Source organism: Phaenicophaeus curvirostris, chromosome 6 (genome assembly GCF_032191515.1).
Source record: "Phaenicophaeus curvirostris isolate KB17595 chromosome 6, BPBGC_Pcur_1.0, whole genome shotgun sequence".
Taxonomy (NCBI): domain Eukaryota; kingdom Metazoa; phylum Chordata; class Aves; order Cuculiformes; family Cuculidae; genus Phaenicophaeus; species Phaenicophaeus curvirostris.
Genome location: NC_091397.1, coordinates 23,115,442 through 23,127,645, shown reverse-complemented (window position 1 = coordinate 23,127,645; position 12,204 = coordinate 23,115,442). Strand labels below are relative to the sequence as shown.

The following is a 12,204-nucleotide window of genomic DNA, read 5'->3' as shown; positions in this document are numbered from 1 at the left end:
CCAGGCACTGAAGACGACTGCCTGAACAGGTGTTGTGGAGGACGCTCCCTTACATGTTTTTGGAAGGTGCTGTCACTGTCAGAAAGTTCCAAGGAAGGACCAGCCTTTCTGCCAGGGAGCATTCCTCGTACGCTGTTTGTATGGGATCACCTGGTTTAGAGGGCCAAGTTTGCTGGCTGGTGGTTCCGTGCCAGTTTGACTCAGCCAAGCATGTATCTGAAGGGAAGAGCACATTTAGTTTACTTCTATAGACTCAGTCTGCTATGGTGTGCTGCACACATGTTGCAGCATTTCCCTTGCCCATAGGCACCTGACTTATGGAATCAGAGCTTTCTTTGTACAACTACTTTTTAAAAATTATCTTTTAACTATACTCCCTACACCCTTCTTTCATGCATGTTCAATAAAGTGGTTGAATTTTATTCTTTGCTTCTTTTAATGAGGGAGTGTGTTGGTGCAAAAGCAATTTAGTATTCAGGTCATTAAGACACCAACTTTCAAGTGTGCTTAACCCACAGAAAGGACTTCAGTCCTATCCTACTATGAAGAAGGTACCTTATTGCTCTCTACAACTACCTGAAAGGAGGTTGTGGAGAGGAGGGTGCTGGCCTCTTCTCCCAAGTGACAGGGGACAGGACAAGAGGGAATGGCCTCAAGCTCCGCCAGGGGAGGTTTAGGCTGGACATTAGGAAAAAATTCTTCACAGAAAGGGTCATTGGGCACTGGAACAGGCTGCCCAGGGAGGTGGTTGAGTCACCTTCCCTGAAGGTGTTTAAGGCACGGGTGGACGAGGTGCTAAGGGGCATGGTTTAGTGTTTGATAGGAATGGTTGGACTCGATGATCCGGTGGGTCTCTTCCAACCTGGTTATTCTATAATTCTATGATTCTATGTGTTTGGCCATCATGAACATTCATCACACTGAAAAATGCTGTAGTTATGAAGATGTTCGGCGCTAAGTTACAGCATATGGTGCAGCAAGAGGTGCTGCCATGGGAGATACTTGACTGTTCCCCCGTTGTGATTTTTCAAAGTAATTCTGCACTAGAAACTCAAAATAAGGCCTAAGAGAAAGAAAGGAGTAACAGCAGATTTTGGACAAGATTGAATTAAATATAGCAACAAAACCAAATTCTCCCTGTTTTGCAAGAAAAGAATTTGCTATAAGCTATAAGCTTGGTAATACTGTAATTCACCAAACGGACTTATTTTATCCTGTATGATTAAAACAGAAGACAAAAACTAGAAATTAGCGATGATACAAAATGTTTATTTTACATGCAATGTTTATGGAACGTCAAGGCAACAAAACATACAGTTTTGGCATTTTTTCATTTTTTTTTTAAATTATTAATGTTTAGAACAGAGAAAGACACACAGAACTGATTTCCCATGCACAAAATGACACCAGAAACTCAATAGTGTCAGACTACATAAAAGACTTCCATTAAACGACACATGAATTTTATGCCAGTAGCTCCAAGAAAAGAGCCATCAGTGAACATGACAAGATCATGATTATAGCCCCCTCCAAAACACGTATGTAGTGGGAGAAGTGTTTAACAGCAAACAAGACCAATTAAATTACTGTACCTTGATGTGGAACATTAACTTGTGGAATCTGGATTCCCTCACGGTATTTGCAGTAAAAATGCATCTCCATCTTACAAATCAGTATTTAATAACGTGACTCAACTGCCATGAGAGAACAGGTGCTTAATATGATAACAAAAAGCTACATTGAAGTAATGGGCATTCTGACAGTGTGTGAAAGGATTTAATGGTCAGAGTTTATTACAGAGAAATTAACTGGGTGGGCAGATGAGGGCTTGAAAGACAAGGTCTGGTTGTGGATTTTGCTAAGCTATTTTAAAAGCCTGCATTAAAATGGCATCAATAGTTGTTTACTCTGCCGTGCACGCAGTAACTTCCAGCACTGTGGACTACAGAGTTGAGGAGATGTGTGTGAACCTCCACCAGCTAAATCCAGCAGCGCATTGAGTTCCAGAGAAGCGTAGCCTTATACTTAAAGCCTTAAAGACTTCCTGTAGTTTTTAGTAAAGAAAGAATGATTCCTTTTTTCTTTCAAGCCCATACTAAGATGACCAGATTATAGTAGTAGTGCCAAGGTACCATTACAAGAGACAAATCAACTAAAACCTTACAGAGTGTAGTGACATACTGTAAACATCTAAGAGAAAGCAATAATTAAAAATCTGTCTTGTATTGCAGCTACTCATGTAAACAATTTATGAAACTTCTTTGGCACAAAAAAGCATTTTCCCTAGCACGTATAAATACAACATACTTACATGCATTTAAGTTTCGTTTAAAAAGTTACTAATCATACTGATAAGCATTACCTTGATTAGCAAAATTCATAGATAAAGGATTCATTGTATCTTACAAACAATTAAGAATATAGTTTGCAATTCAAAAATCAATTTGCAAACTCTGAAAATGTAGGGAAATCTGGAAAGTTGGTTTCATTTAAAAAACTTTTTTTTTCTATCAGCAATTTAAATCAATGGCAAATAATTTGAGGAAATGGACTTAATTAAGTTCTGCTGCACTACCTAATCAAGAAAAATACCTATTGCACTACTACAGGAATAAGAAAAATCTTTACCATGAGAATACTGTCATTGCATTGTCTTTGTTTCCCCTTTTCACTCTTCTTGTGATCTTCCCAATAAACACACAATCCAAATTTCCCAAGATGCTAACTCCACCATCCCTGGTCCCCATCTTTCCAGCAAGGCAAATAAAACAAGACATTTCTTGTGTAATGTCTGATTATCTGTAAGCCAGGTCCCTCAAAAGTTTCCTGACAGTTACAAATTGCTAAGTACGCTTGATTTAGATGATAGCTTAGGCTTGCTATTCACATGCAACTTCAAGAACTAGTAAGAGTGTTACAGTGTGATTCTTCAGTGCGATTCAGACATCTAAGTGCCATGATACTAACAGGAACACAAAATAGAACATTCAGCCAATTTGAGAAGAGCTGTTGATAGGTTAAATAGGCTATTTGAGGTCCTACGCAACATATACAGATGAAAAGCTGGATTCTTAGATAAAATATTTATTTGCCTACAAAGACTGGCATTAGGAATTCCCTGTTCTGCAAGAGCTGATAGATATTTAAAGCACTGCAGAGAAGCACCGTGGCTTGAGTAGGGCCAGGCTATTGCAAAGAGAAACAAAGGTCATGGCAGTTAAGTAGGGGGCTGATTTCCAACTGTTTTATTTTAAAAATCAGTCATAAGCGTCAGATTATATGCCCTATACCTGATGAATTGCTTTAAGTAAGCCAAGACTAAAATAGAAAATCTGAGAAATCCTCTGGGGGAAAAAAGTTTGAATGAAAATTGACAGAATTTGTGAATTACATAGGTAACCATGAAAAGAAAAAATAAAGCAGCTTATTTTTAACTTAAAACTAGCAGTCTTCATTGCAGGTCATTTCATGGAATATAAACCAAATGCATACAACACAAAGATCTTCCTTCTTTTTATTTCAAGATGGTGTTAAGCCTGGACTTGTCATCTCTGTTGTGGGACTTGCAAGATATTCACTCGATTTCAGACTTGTGAGAGATTTGTAGCTTGCTACTGAAGTAAGGGAGCCACAAAGACCAAGCAACGATGGAGTGTCTTCCTTGCCTGTTACGAAAAACGAGAATTAAGCTAATCATTGTTACAGCACAAAATGATCTGATGAAAAGAAAAAAAAAAAAAGAATAGAAAATAACATTTCCTTTGCAGTACTATGAATTAAGTCTTACTGCTTCAGCAATCAGGAAGACACGCAATATACTCCATACCTTCCCTGTACAGGTGGTAAAGCGATTTCTACTTGTGCACTACAGGCTGGGCTGTAGTCAGTCTCCTATGGAGGAAGATTTAGAAACTCCACTGGCTACACAGTTATCAGAAATTACTAAATTCAAGCACTGGTTTTAGTTGAGTACATTATATATTAATGGAAGTGATGTTACTAATACATCAGTACCAGAGATCTAATTTTGTATCCCTCAGAAAAAAAGGCAGAATGAACTGGAATCAGGATACATTTCTTTAAAACTAAAGACATTTTGGCTTTTTAAACCTTGGTAATTTGAAGTATCTTAGGCTCTGACCACTAGAAAAATCCTACAGTGCAAGTATCTGCCCTGTCATCCAAATACACTTGACAGTTAACATGAAACATCCCTGTAGGTATAAGACTCCATTGGACAATTTTAAAATTTATTTTATGAGTTCCCTTCTCAAAATATCTGTTAAAGTCATTTTCTGCCAACTCTGCTAATAAATTACATTATAAAGAATTTGATCTACCAACATCACCCTATTTCATCCTCGTGGCTCACCTGCAGAACAGAAAAAATTACCTTTAACTAGAGATGAAAATCAACTTAGAAATGTCACTGGCACAAGATTTTATTGAGAAGCCAATGTAACAGATTTTTTTAAAAATCACATCTATAAAGCAGCATTGCTTAAAATTGTCTCCTTTCCTGGCAGAAGAATTTTATTCTCATGATTAGGATGCAGGAAAAAACTGAACAACCCAAACCGTGCCCTGTCCAGCAATTCATTGGGGAAAAAAACATAAATTAAAGGTAGTTCTCTTGCATAATTTATGGTTCTTATTAGCAATTTCCAGTAGATTTTTAGGTCTCTCCTCTAATGAGCTTTTTTTCAAGTGACCAAATATCTTGCCCTAAAGAATGAACTAGATTAGCTCTTGTAAAGTCTGCATTTTTAGGAAAACATTTAATCCTATAAAAATACCCTTTAAAGACTACATTCCATTTGAGGATAGAATATACACAAAGAGCACTAAAACACTGTTTGGGCATAGCTCTTGATTTCAACAAGAGTGAAGCTAAAAACTTGGGCTTAATAGTAGTGTGGAAGTTAGTACTTCTAATCTTTTAATTAAACCTGCCATACTCTGAGTTAGATCAGAGGTATTTGAACCGCAGGTTCACATGCTGTGTTTTATGAAATTATATTAAAGCTTTGGTACTCATGAACCTCAGTAATTTAGAAGTGAGATATTAGGCTACCTTTAAAGACAGTCTTGAAATCAAAACCTAAACTACTATTATCAGTGTTTTTCCCACACCTGAATTTACAGAGGATAAAACAAAACATAACGTCAAAAAAATAATATTGCAAAACACCCAGCTGAAAGTAGATCTGCACAAGAACTCTTCATAACAGCCATGGTGATTCTCTTTCACTTTCTCTAAGCTAACTTGAAGTAATTTATATTTTTAGACTGTTTACAGTTTTAAAAGAAGTTCTGAACTCTACATTCTTGGAATTTAAGCTCAAGAAATTTTACAATTATGATCTAGTAAGGCTCTGTATTGTCAAGTCTATTTAGAGCTAACACTTGATCAGATAAGGAGTATTTATAGCAATTTATGTTCTGTACCCAAAATGCTATTTCAGAACTCTTCCAGTATTTTTCTGTTTTTCACAATTGCCCACAAGATGGAGCAGCTCAACTTTGCTAAGTGTACAGATTTCAAAGGAGCGTGTGTGCATGTATTACATTTACATACTAGCATGGCTTCATATCATGTTCATCTTTGTTTTCACAAAAACAGTGTCAGGCTGCATCGTCACAGATACATGTTGAATGCAAGATAGAAGCATGATGGTGGTAGTTGCAAATCCAGTGCCTCTAATCTTTCTTTTAGGAAACAAAAAGTGGAAACTCAAGAACTCAAAAGACTTGAGTTAGTTGGGACAGAAAGATGACAGAAGATCCTCCTTGTAGCTGAGTTGTCTCTGGTTCAGTGATAGAGAAGGAAGATATGCAACATATTTGAAAATCAGCTTTAAATACAGCGTGAAGTCTTATAAATATTGGTGGGGGGCGGGGAATTCTTCATAAATCCAAAGTTATTTGAAGTATAGCCCTTTGGGAAACCAAAACAATTTGCATAATAAGGAAAAATATGCTGTTCAATACATATTTTGTTCACAATGAAAATTTGTTTGACAAGGACTGATGATCAGAGCTATGAAGAACAAAATAAAATTAAGCCACTAGACTGTTTCTGTACCTTCATTTAACAAGTTCATTCCATCCTGCTTCCCATCCTGTGAGTGACCTGGATCCAGAGAGGACTGAGAAAGACTAACTTCTGCTGAAAGCTGGTCCAGACTTTGAAAACTTTTCCTGCAAAGCAAGCAATATTTAATACTAACACATCTAAAATATTTAACACGTATTAACAAATTTATGAATATTTAAACTAGAAATCTTTGATTCTCCTTAAAAAGTTCTCTAAAAAAACCCATAGCAGTTAATCTTTCTTCTCTTGAACACTATCTTTTTGTTTGTTTCCAAACCACTGTTTTTTCCTAAAGCAATTATTTCCTTTTCTTAAAAAAAAAAATCCAAAGGAAGAAAAGTTTTATGGCAGGCAAGAGAAACCAATTTATTCTGCCAGCTGATTCTTGTACATTGAAATGGGTAATTCCAATAGGATACATTTACGAGTGTGCTAAGGGAAATGTATAATTTTGAGTTTACTTGTTCCACTGAAGGTGAATCGATTATTCAACTTACTCATCCCATTGTTGATTGTGCTTTCTATAGAGTAGAGTGTCCAAGGCAACAGCATTGACATCCAGAGCTCCTGGGGAAGGCCACTGATTGGTGAGGTGAGTAGTTAATTCTTGTCTTGATCTCAAGTCATTATTCTTTAACACAGTCCTGTGAATATAAAAAGCAGTAAATCTCAGTCTATTAAATACTATTCCTTAAGGTACAGAAAGAAAAATAGGACACGTAGCCCTGACCAAGCTGATGTTCTACTTCGAGTGACCAATAGATTGCAATTTTCATAGAGGATATTAAACTTCTCATTTCTCCTAAGGGAAGCAACTTAGAAATCTACTGAGACAGTATTTAGGACAAAAAAAAAGTTGAAATTAGAATCTTTCTGCAAAAGCAATAAAAAGGCAATGGTGTTCTAAAGATTCTTTATGCCAGCATGATGGTGATTAACAGTCCAACTATTTTGCAAAGCAGCTATGGGTATGTGATGTCTTTTTTTCTCCTCCATTTTTTTTTTTTAAGTTTGAATGCCCCTCCCTTCAATAGTTTTGCAGAATTAACTAAAACCCAGTTGTGTTAATTCCATTATATGCTTCTGGGTAAATATAACATATAGTTATTCTGTTTTCTTCCACCTTATAGTTTCCAGTAATTTATGTTTTTAAATTACAGAAAATGTCTTAACTGAATTAGTTTTGCCTCATAGTCCCAATGAAACAGATCAGTTTTCTACAATTCTGTATACAAGGAAGCTAATATGCCAACACTGGAAATTATCTGCCAAAAGTCATACAGAATTAAGAAAAGTACATGGTTCTTCAGGATCTAAGACAACATCAGGCTTTTTCCAATAGTACAATGCAACCCACAACCTGCCCTGTAGAATAACTCTAGACAGAAGTAGTATTGCCTGTTAACCCCCAAATACTCCAGTCCATTAAATACTAAGCAACAATAAAATGCTGCTTCACAAGAAATTTGACTGTCTATGGCCTGAAGGAAAGGCTAATGTTACGTGTCTCCATACTGGATGCACATGGGTGTTCAAAGCCAAATGCCATGTTGAAATGCCAAACTGCATAGCAAATTAAGTAACTAGTCATAGCACACATACATTTATGTGAATTCACAAATAACACTGTCAACAGGTCTACTTTTATAATGCAGTTTTGATTATGATGGTATTGGAACTGTTCAGAAATAAAAAACCTCATTAAGGGCACATAACACCACCCAAACCCCCCAAAATTTGCCACAAAACAAGGTAAGACAAAAGCAAGTTGACTAAGGAGTTTTTAGTTGCTGAGTTTGAGAGAGGAGACAGATGCAGAGCAATTTTGCAAGAGAAGGTGGTGAAGCACCACAGCGAACAAAACTACTTTCAAGAAACTTTTCTCAAGATGAGTTCCCCCAGCATTTACGCAAGCAAACAATCAACTTTTCTACCCTGGGATCTCATCCCTTACCCTCCTCTCTAAGGGCCTATAAGAATAACCGTTTTGATAAGCCAAAGCTCTCAATAATTTCAAATATGCTGTATGGTATTCATTTCCCCATATAACTCCCCTAATCCTATAAGGTACATCGAGCATTAAGAAGGCTTGTTGATTCAAGGAAACAGAAATAGTGACCTAGTAAGCTGTTATGAGGTTAGCCAGTGAAATTACATCACCTCCTTATTCAGAAGGACTTCATGTACGCTTTCACAGAAGTTTCATAATAAGACAGTTTATATTAGTAACTACGCACACAGTAATTAAATGCAAATTCAACATATAACATTTATGTATGAATTCCCATTCAGACAACTCCTGTATGTTACCACCACACAACTCAGCAGCAGTGTTATTATTAAATAAACATGCCGAGCAAAGACAACAAAACCACACCTCTGTAGATAAGTTGCTAGTACAGGAATTGGGCATTTTACGTTGATAACTATTGACGCATCTTCCAGAAAGCTTTATGCTGATTTACTTTATGGTGCTTTTTACTAAAAACTGAAATTTCACTTTTTCTGTGTGGACAAAAGTTCTGAAACAAAGCCTAACCAAACTCCTCCAGGGATTTTAGCATAACAACATTTAAAGACGGTTCTAGCAGAACATTAATTAAACTACTCCACCATGCTCAAGAAGAAAACCAAGCATCAAGCAGGATGCAGAAGCAACTATTTTCCTCTTAATTCTTTTATGCTTTTATTTTGAATCTTTAAAAATATGTAAGAATAACTTTGAGTATGTAAAATCAGTCCAAACACAGTATTCAGTATATATAAAATAGTAGTATAGAGAACAGAAGGCTAGCCAAAATATTCACAGCAGTTACTGATAGCTACCACCTACTTTTTTAGCCTTGTGCTGTTTGCTCTCTTGAAGTTATTTTTAAAGCATCATGAGATTCCACTGCAGCAAAGACCTACAAAAGGCATTCCTTACAAATAGCAATTCTCTCAAGATAAGCAAAGGCAGTGTCAATTTATGCAATTTAACCAGACTTATTTTAAGAGATAAAGTATTAAACTGCATTTAGGTTGGAAAAGACTCCTAAGATCATCGAGTCCAACTGTATATCTAACACTGCCAAGTCCAGCACTAAACCATGTCCTTACGTGCCACATCTACACATCATTGTCAAACATTCAACCACCATGAGGTGAAAGTGGTTCTGCTAAAAATATTCAAAAAACAGGAAGAGGAAAAGAAATGGAAACAAAAGAGTTTACTATAGAAAGGAGATAAAAAAAGAAGGAAACATGATCAAGTATTAATGAAAGAATCATATAAATCTCAAAACACCAAATGTAAAAAAATGCTGCACAAGACTGAGTGTTGTCATACTCCTGGTCAGACAAGAGGAGCTCTTTTCTAGGAAGTAAGAGCTCTCAAAGGAAAACAATTAATTTTGTCCAAGGCAGATTGAAGCAGTACTCTTGTTCCTGAGAATACAAACATTGTAACTAGTGCTGTGACACTGCAGGGTTTGAAGCAGGACTTTTCTTAATGATTAGGAGTGCAACAAAAATTACAAGCTTTCCTATATGTTTACTGTCGAAGTGTTTAATCAAAAGAAGAATATCGCTATCAAAACTTATTTATCTACTAGTAGAGTAAAATAAGTTTGGCATATAAAAACTTTCAGTGGAAAAATCAGAATGAAGTCTTCATAGAGCAAACGTAGATATGAAGAATGGATGGGAAATAGGGATATTAGTGAAATTTACAATTTTCACAAATTGTTCAAGAATAAAAGGTATAATAGCATTTTCTGTTATTTACACAAACATAAAAAAGGAACTACTGTAGTCTTCGGGCCATGACTGGAAAATATTTCAAAACTACCAGAAGTTTACATAAAAATAATGTAATGCAATGTAACATAATACATAAGTTTCTATATAAAATACTGGTCTGTTGTAAAACTGGAATAACCTACATACAAAGAGCTTTTATTTTATTGCTTCTGTTACCAAGAAAAAACTGCTGGTAAGAAACACCAACTGAAAACCAAAATGACCTGAACTCCTGTAGACCAAAAGAGCCAAGGTTTTATGAAGGATATTACCTCATAACTTAAAAGCATGACTTACATGGAACAAAGTCCCTAATATGTCATAAGAATTACACTGACAATCACAAGTATGCAGTTCTGTTTTCAAATAAAAATCAATAAAATATTGTTCTATTGGTTTTGTAGCTGTGATGCTTTAAGGATGATGCAAGATGAGGTGTGTAGGCAATACGTTAAGCCATTTAGTACAGGAGTAAAAGCAAGGACATTCCAAAAAGGGAAGAGGAAAAGAGAGACAAAAAGAGTTACTACAGAAAAAAAGGTGTTGGGTTTTTTTTAAAAAAGAATCACAATCAAGCGTTTGTGAAAACAAGCTTGTACAGGCTTCAGCCTATACAACAAGCTGTTAACTGCTTTTCTTCAGACTGGAAATGTAAAACTTGAAAGCCAAAACTAAGATAAGAACAATAGCTTCTAAATGTAATAATCTCAGGAAGGTAGTTGGTACATGGAAAATTCAGTGGATCTTAAGAGATTGTATGGTTATCTTTTGAATGAAAGAAAGGCAGTGTGTGAATATGGCTGAACAGGGTATCCTGGACTAAAACAGCGATGCTAGAAAACACAGAAAGTTTTGTGCAGAGTAGGAAGAATATATAAGAATTTATTATGAAAGCAAGGTGGGCATTAAACTGATTGAACCTAGGCACAAAAAAATTCTTGGTTCTCTAAGAGCCTGTGAAATTTTTCCCCCCATCCATTAACTCATATCTTCTCTACCTACAACCATTTCCATCCATTTATAATCATACTGGCAAAAAGTAGCAGAAGCCCTCTTTTCTGATCTGCAGAGAGAAAACAATTATTTTTCTCCTGCTCTCAACATTTGTGCCCTGAGCGGTTTTCACCCCAACAAATATTTTCATAAGGTAAGTTCAAATCCTGTTTAAAGTTCTGAAAAAAACTGCAAAAGTTCAAAAATACCAAAGACATGTCAGTCAGAGTGAGAAGATTTCTAATTCCTTCAGAAGTAATTGCTGAATTGCTGTTCTCATACTGAAAAATGGTGAGGCAAACCCAACAAAATGCTTGTTGGGATTTATTACAGGAGAGAGACATTGGTGATGCTAGAGACAGTATTTTCAAATTTTTTAAAATTATTGAATATCAAATATTATCAAATATTATTTTTTAAAATTATCAAATATCTTTTGTATTGCTTCACAGCATAGATTTTTCCATAATACAAGTATATAAGAGAAGTATAACATACACAGTCTCACCATGTTAGCTGAGGATACCCTGTTTAAGTTTTGACATTTAAACTGTGGTGGCTCTTCTTTAATGTTTAAAAAAAAAAAAGAAAAACTCTATACAAAGTCAAAATAGTGCTACAACGAATAACTTGTTAGGAAAAACAAGCAGTAAAAGAGATGAGAACATCATCTTAACACTAGAACACATAATTAAAAACTAATATATATTTGTTTCCATTTATATTTTTTGTTCTCTGCATCAGGAACTGCTATTTAAATTAAGCTTCTTTTAAAAAAACAATGAAAAGTATTAATTAAAAGAAAAGCATTCTGCTAATGAACTACTGCCTGTTACAAAAGAATACCGATGATTCATTAACTAATCGATACTAACATACACCCAAGTTAAGAATAAATGTCTGCTTTACGTGCAGATACATATGTTCCCTCCAGGTTTGTAAATTTATTTACTTTTACTCAAGAATAACAGCAACAGCCACTGCATTAAAATCAGATTTATACAGGTATTCCCAGAATCCTCTCTGCATGCTTTTAAATTTCTGATTTCAGTCCTTTACTCATGTGCTTAAGAAGTAGGGAAAAGTGAGATTAGTGAAGTCTTCTGATAAACATCCCTCTCCACTATTGTTCACTGGCCCTGTCTCTGTCAGGTACTCTCCAGAACATTCACTTGCTGATTTCCTCAACTTTTATTATTTTATTGAAGATCTTTATTAGATGTTTTAATATTTTGAGATTATTTATTAAGCACAAGCAGAATACCATTAGGTATGGTACACATTTAATAATAAAAGGATAAATTACGCCTTTGAATTAACATATCAAAGACTTC

At 35.4% G+C, this 12,204-nt stretch overlaps 1 protein-coding gene across 2 annotated transcripts in view; it reads right to left on the bottom strand.

Annotated features, from left to right (window-relative positions):
* Positions 1-1,248: 1,248 nt before the first annotated feature.
* RUNDC3B (RUN domain containing 3B) overlaps positions 1,249-12,204 on the bottom strand; it is a 56,097-nt gene continuing 45,141 nt past the window's right edge. For both annotated transcript variants that reach the window (XM_069859595.1, XM_069859596.1), the window contains 3 exons: positions 6,595-6,741; positions 6,086-6,201; positions 1,249-3,665 (listed from right to left, as the gene is read on the bottom strand). In XM_069859595.1, coding sequence (XP_069715696.1) covers positions 3,520-3,665; positions 6,086-6,201; positions 6,595-6,741 — 409 coding nt within the window. In that variant the 3' untranslated portion in view covers positions 1,249-3,519. The remainder of the gene's footprint in view (positions 3,666-6,085; positions 6,202-6,594; positions 6,742-12,204) is intronic.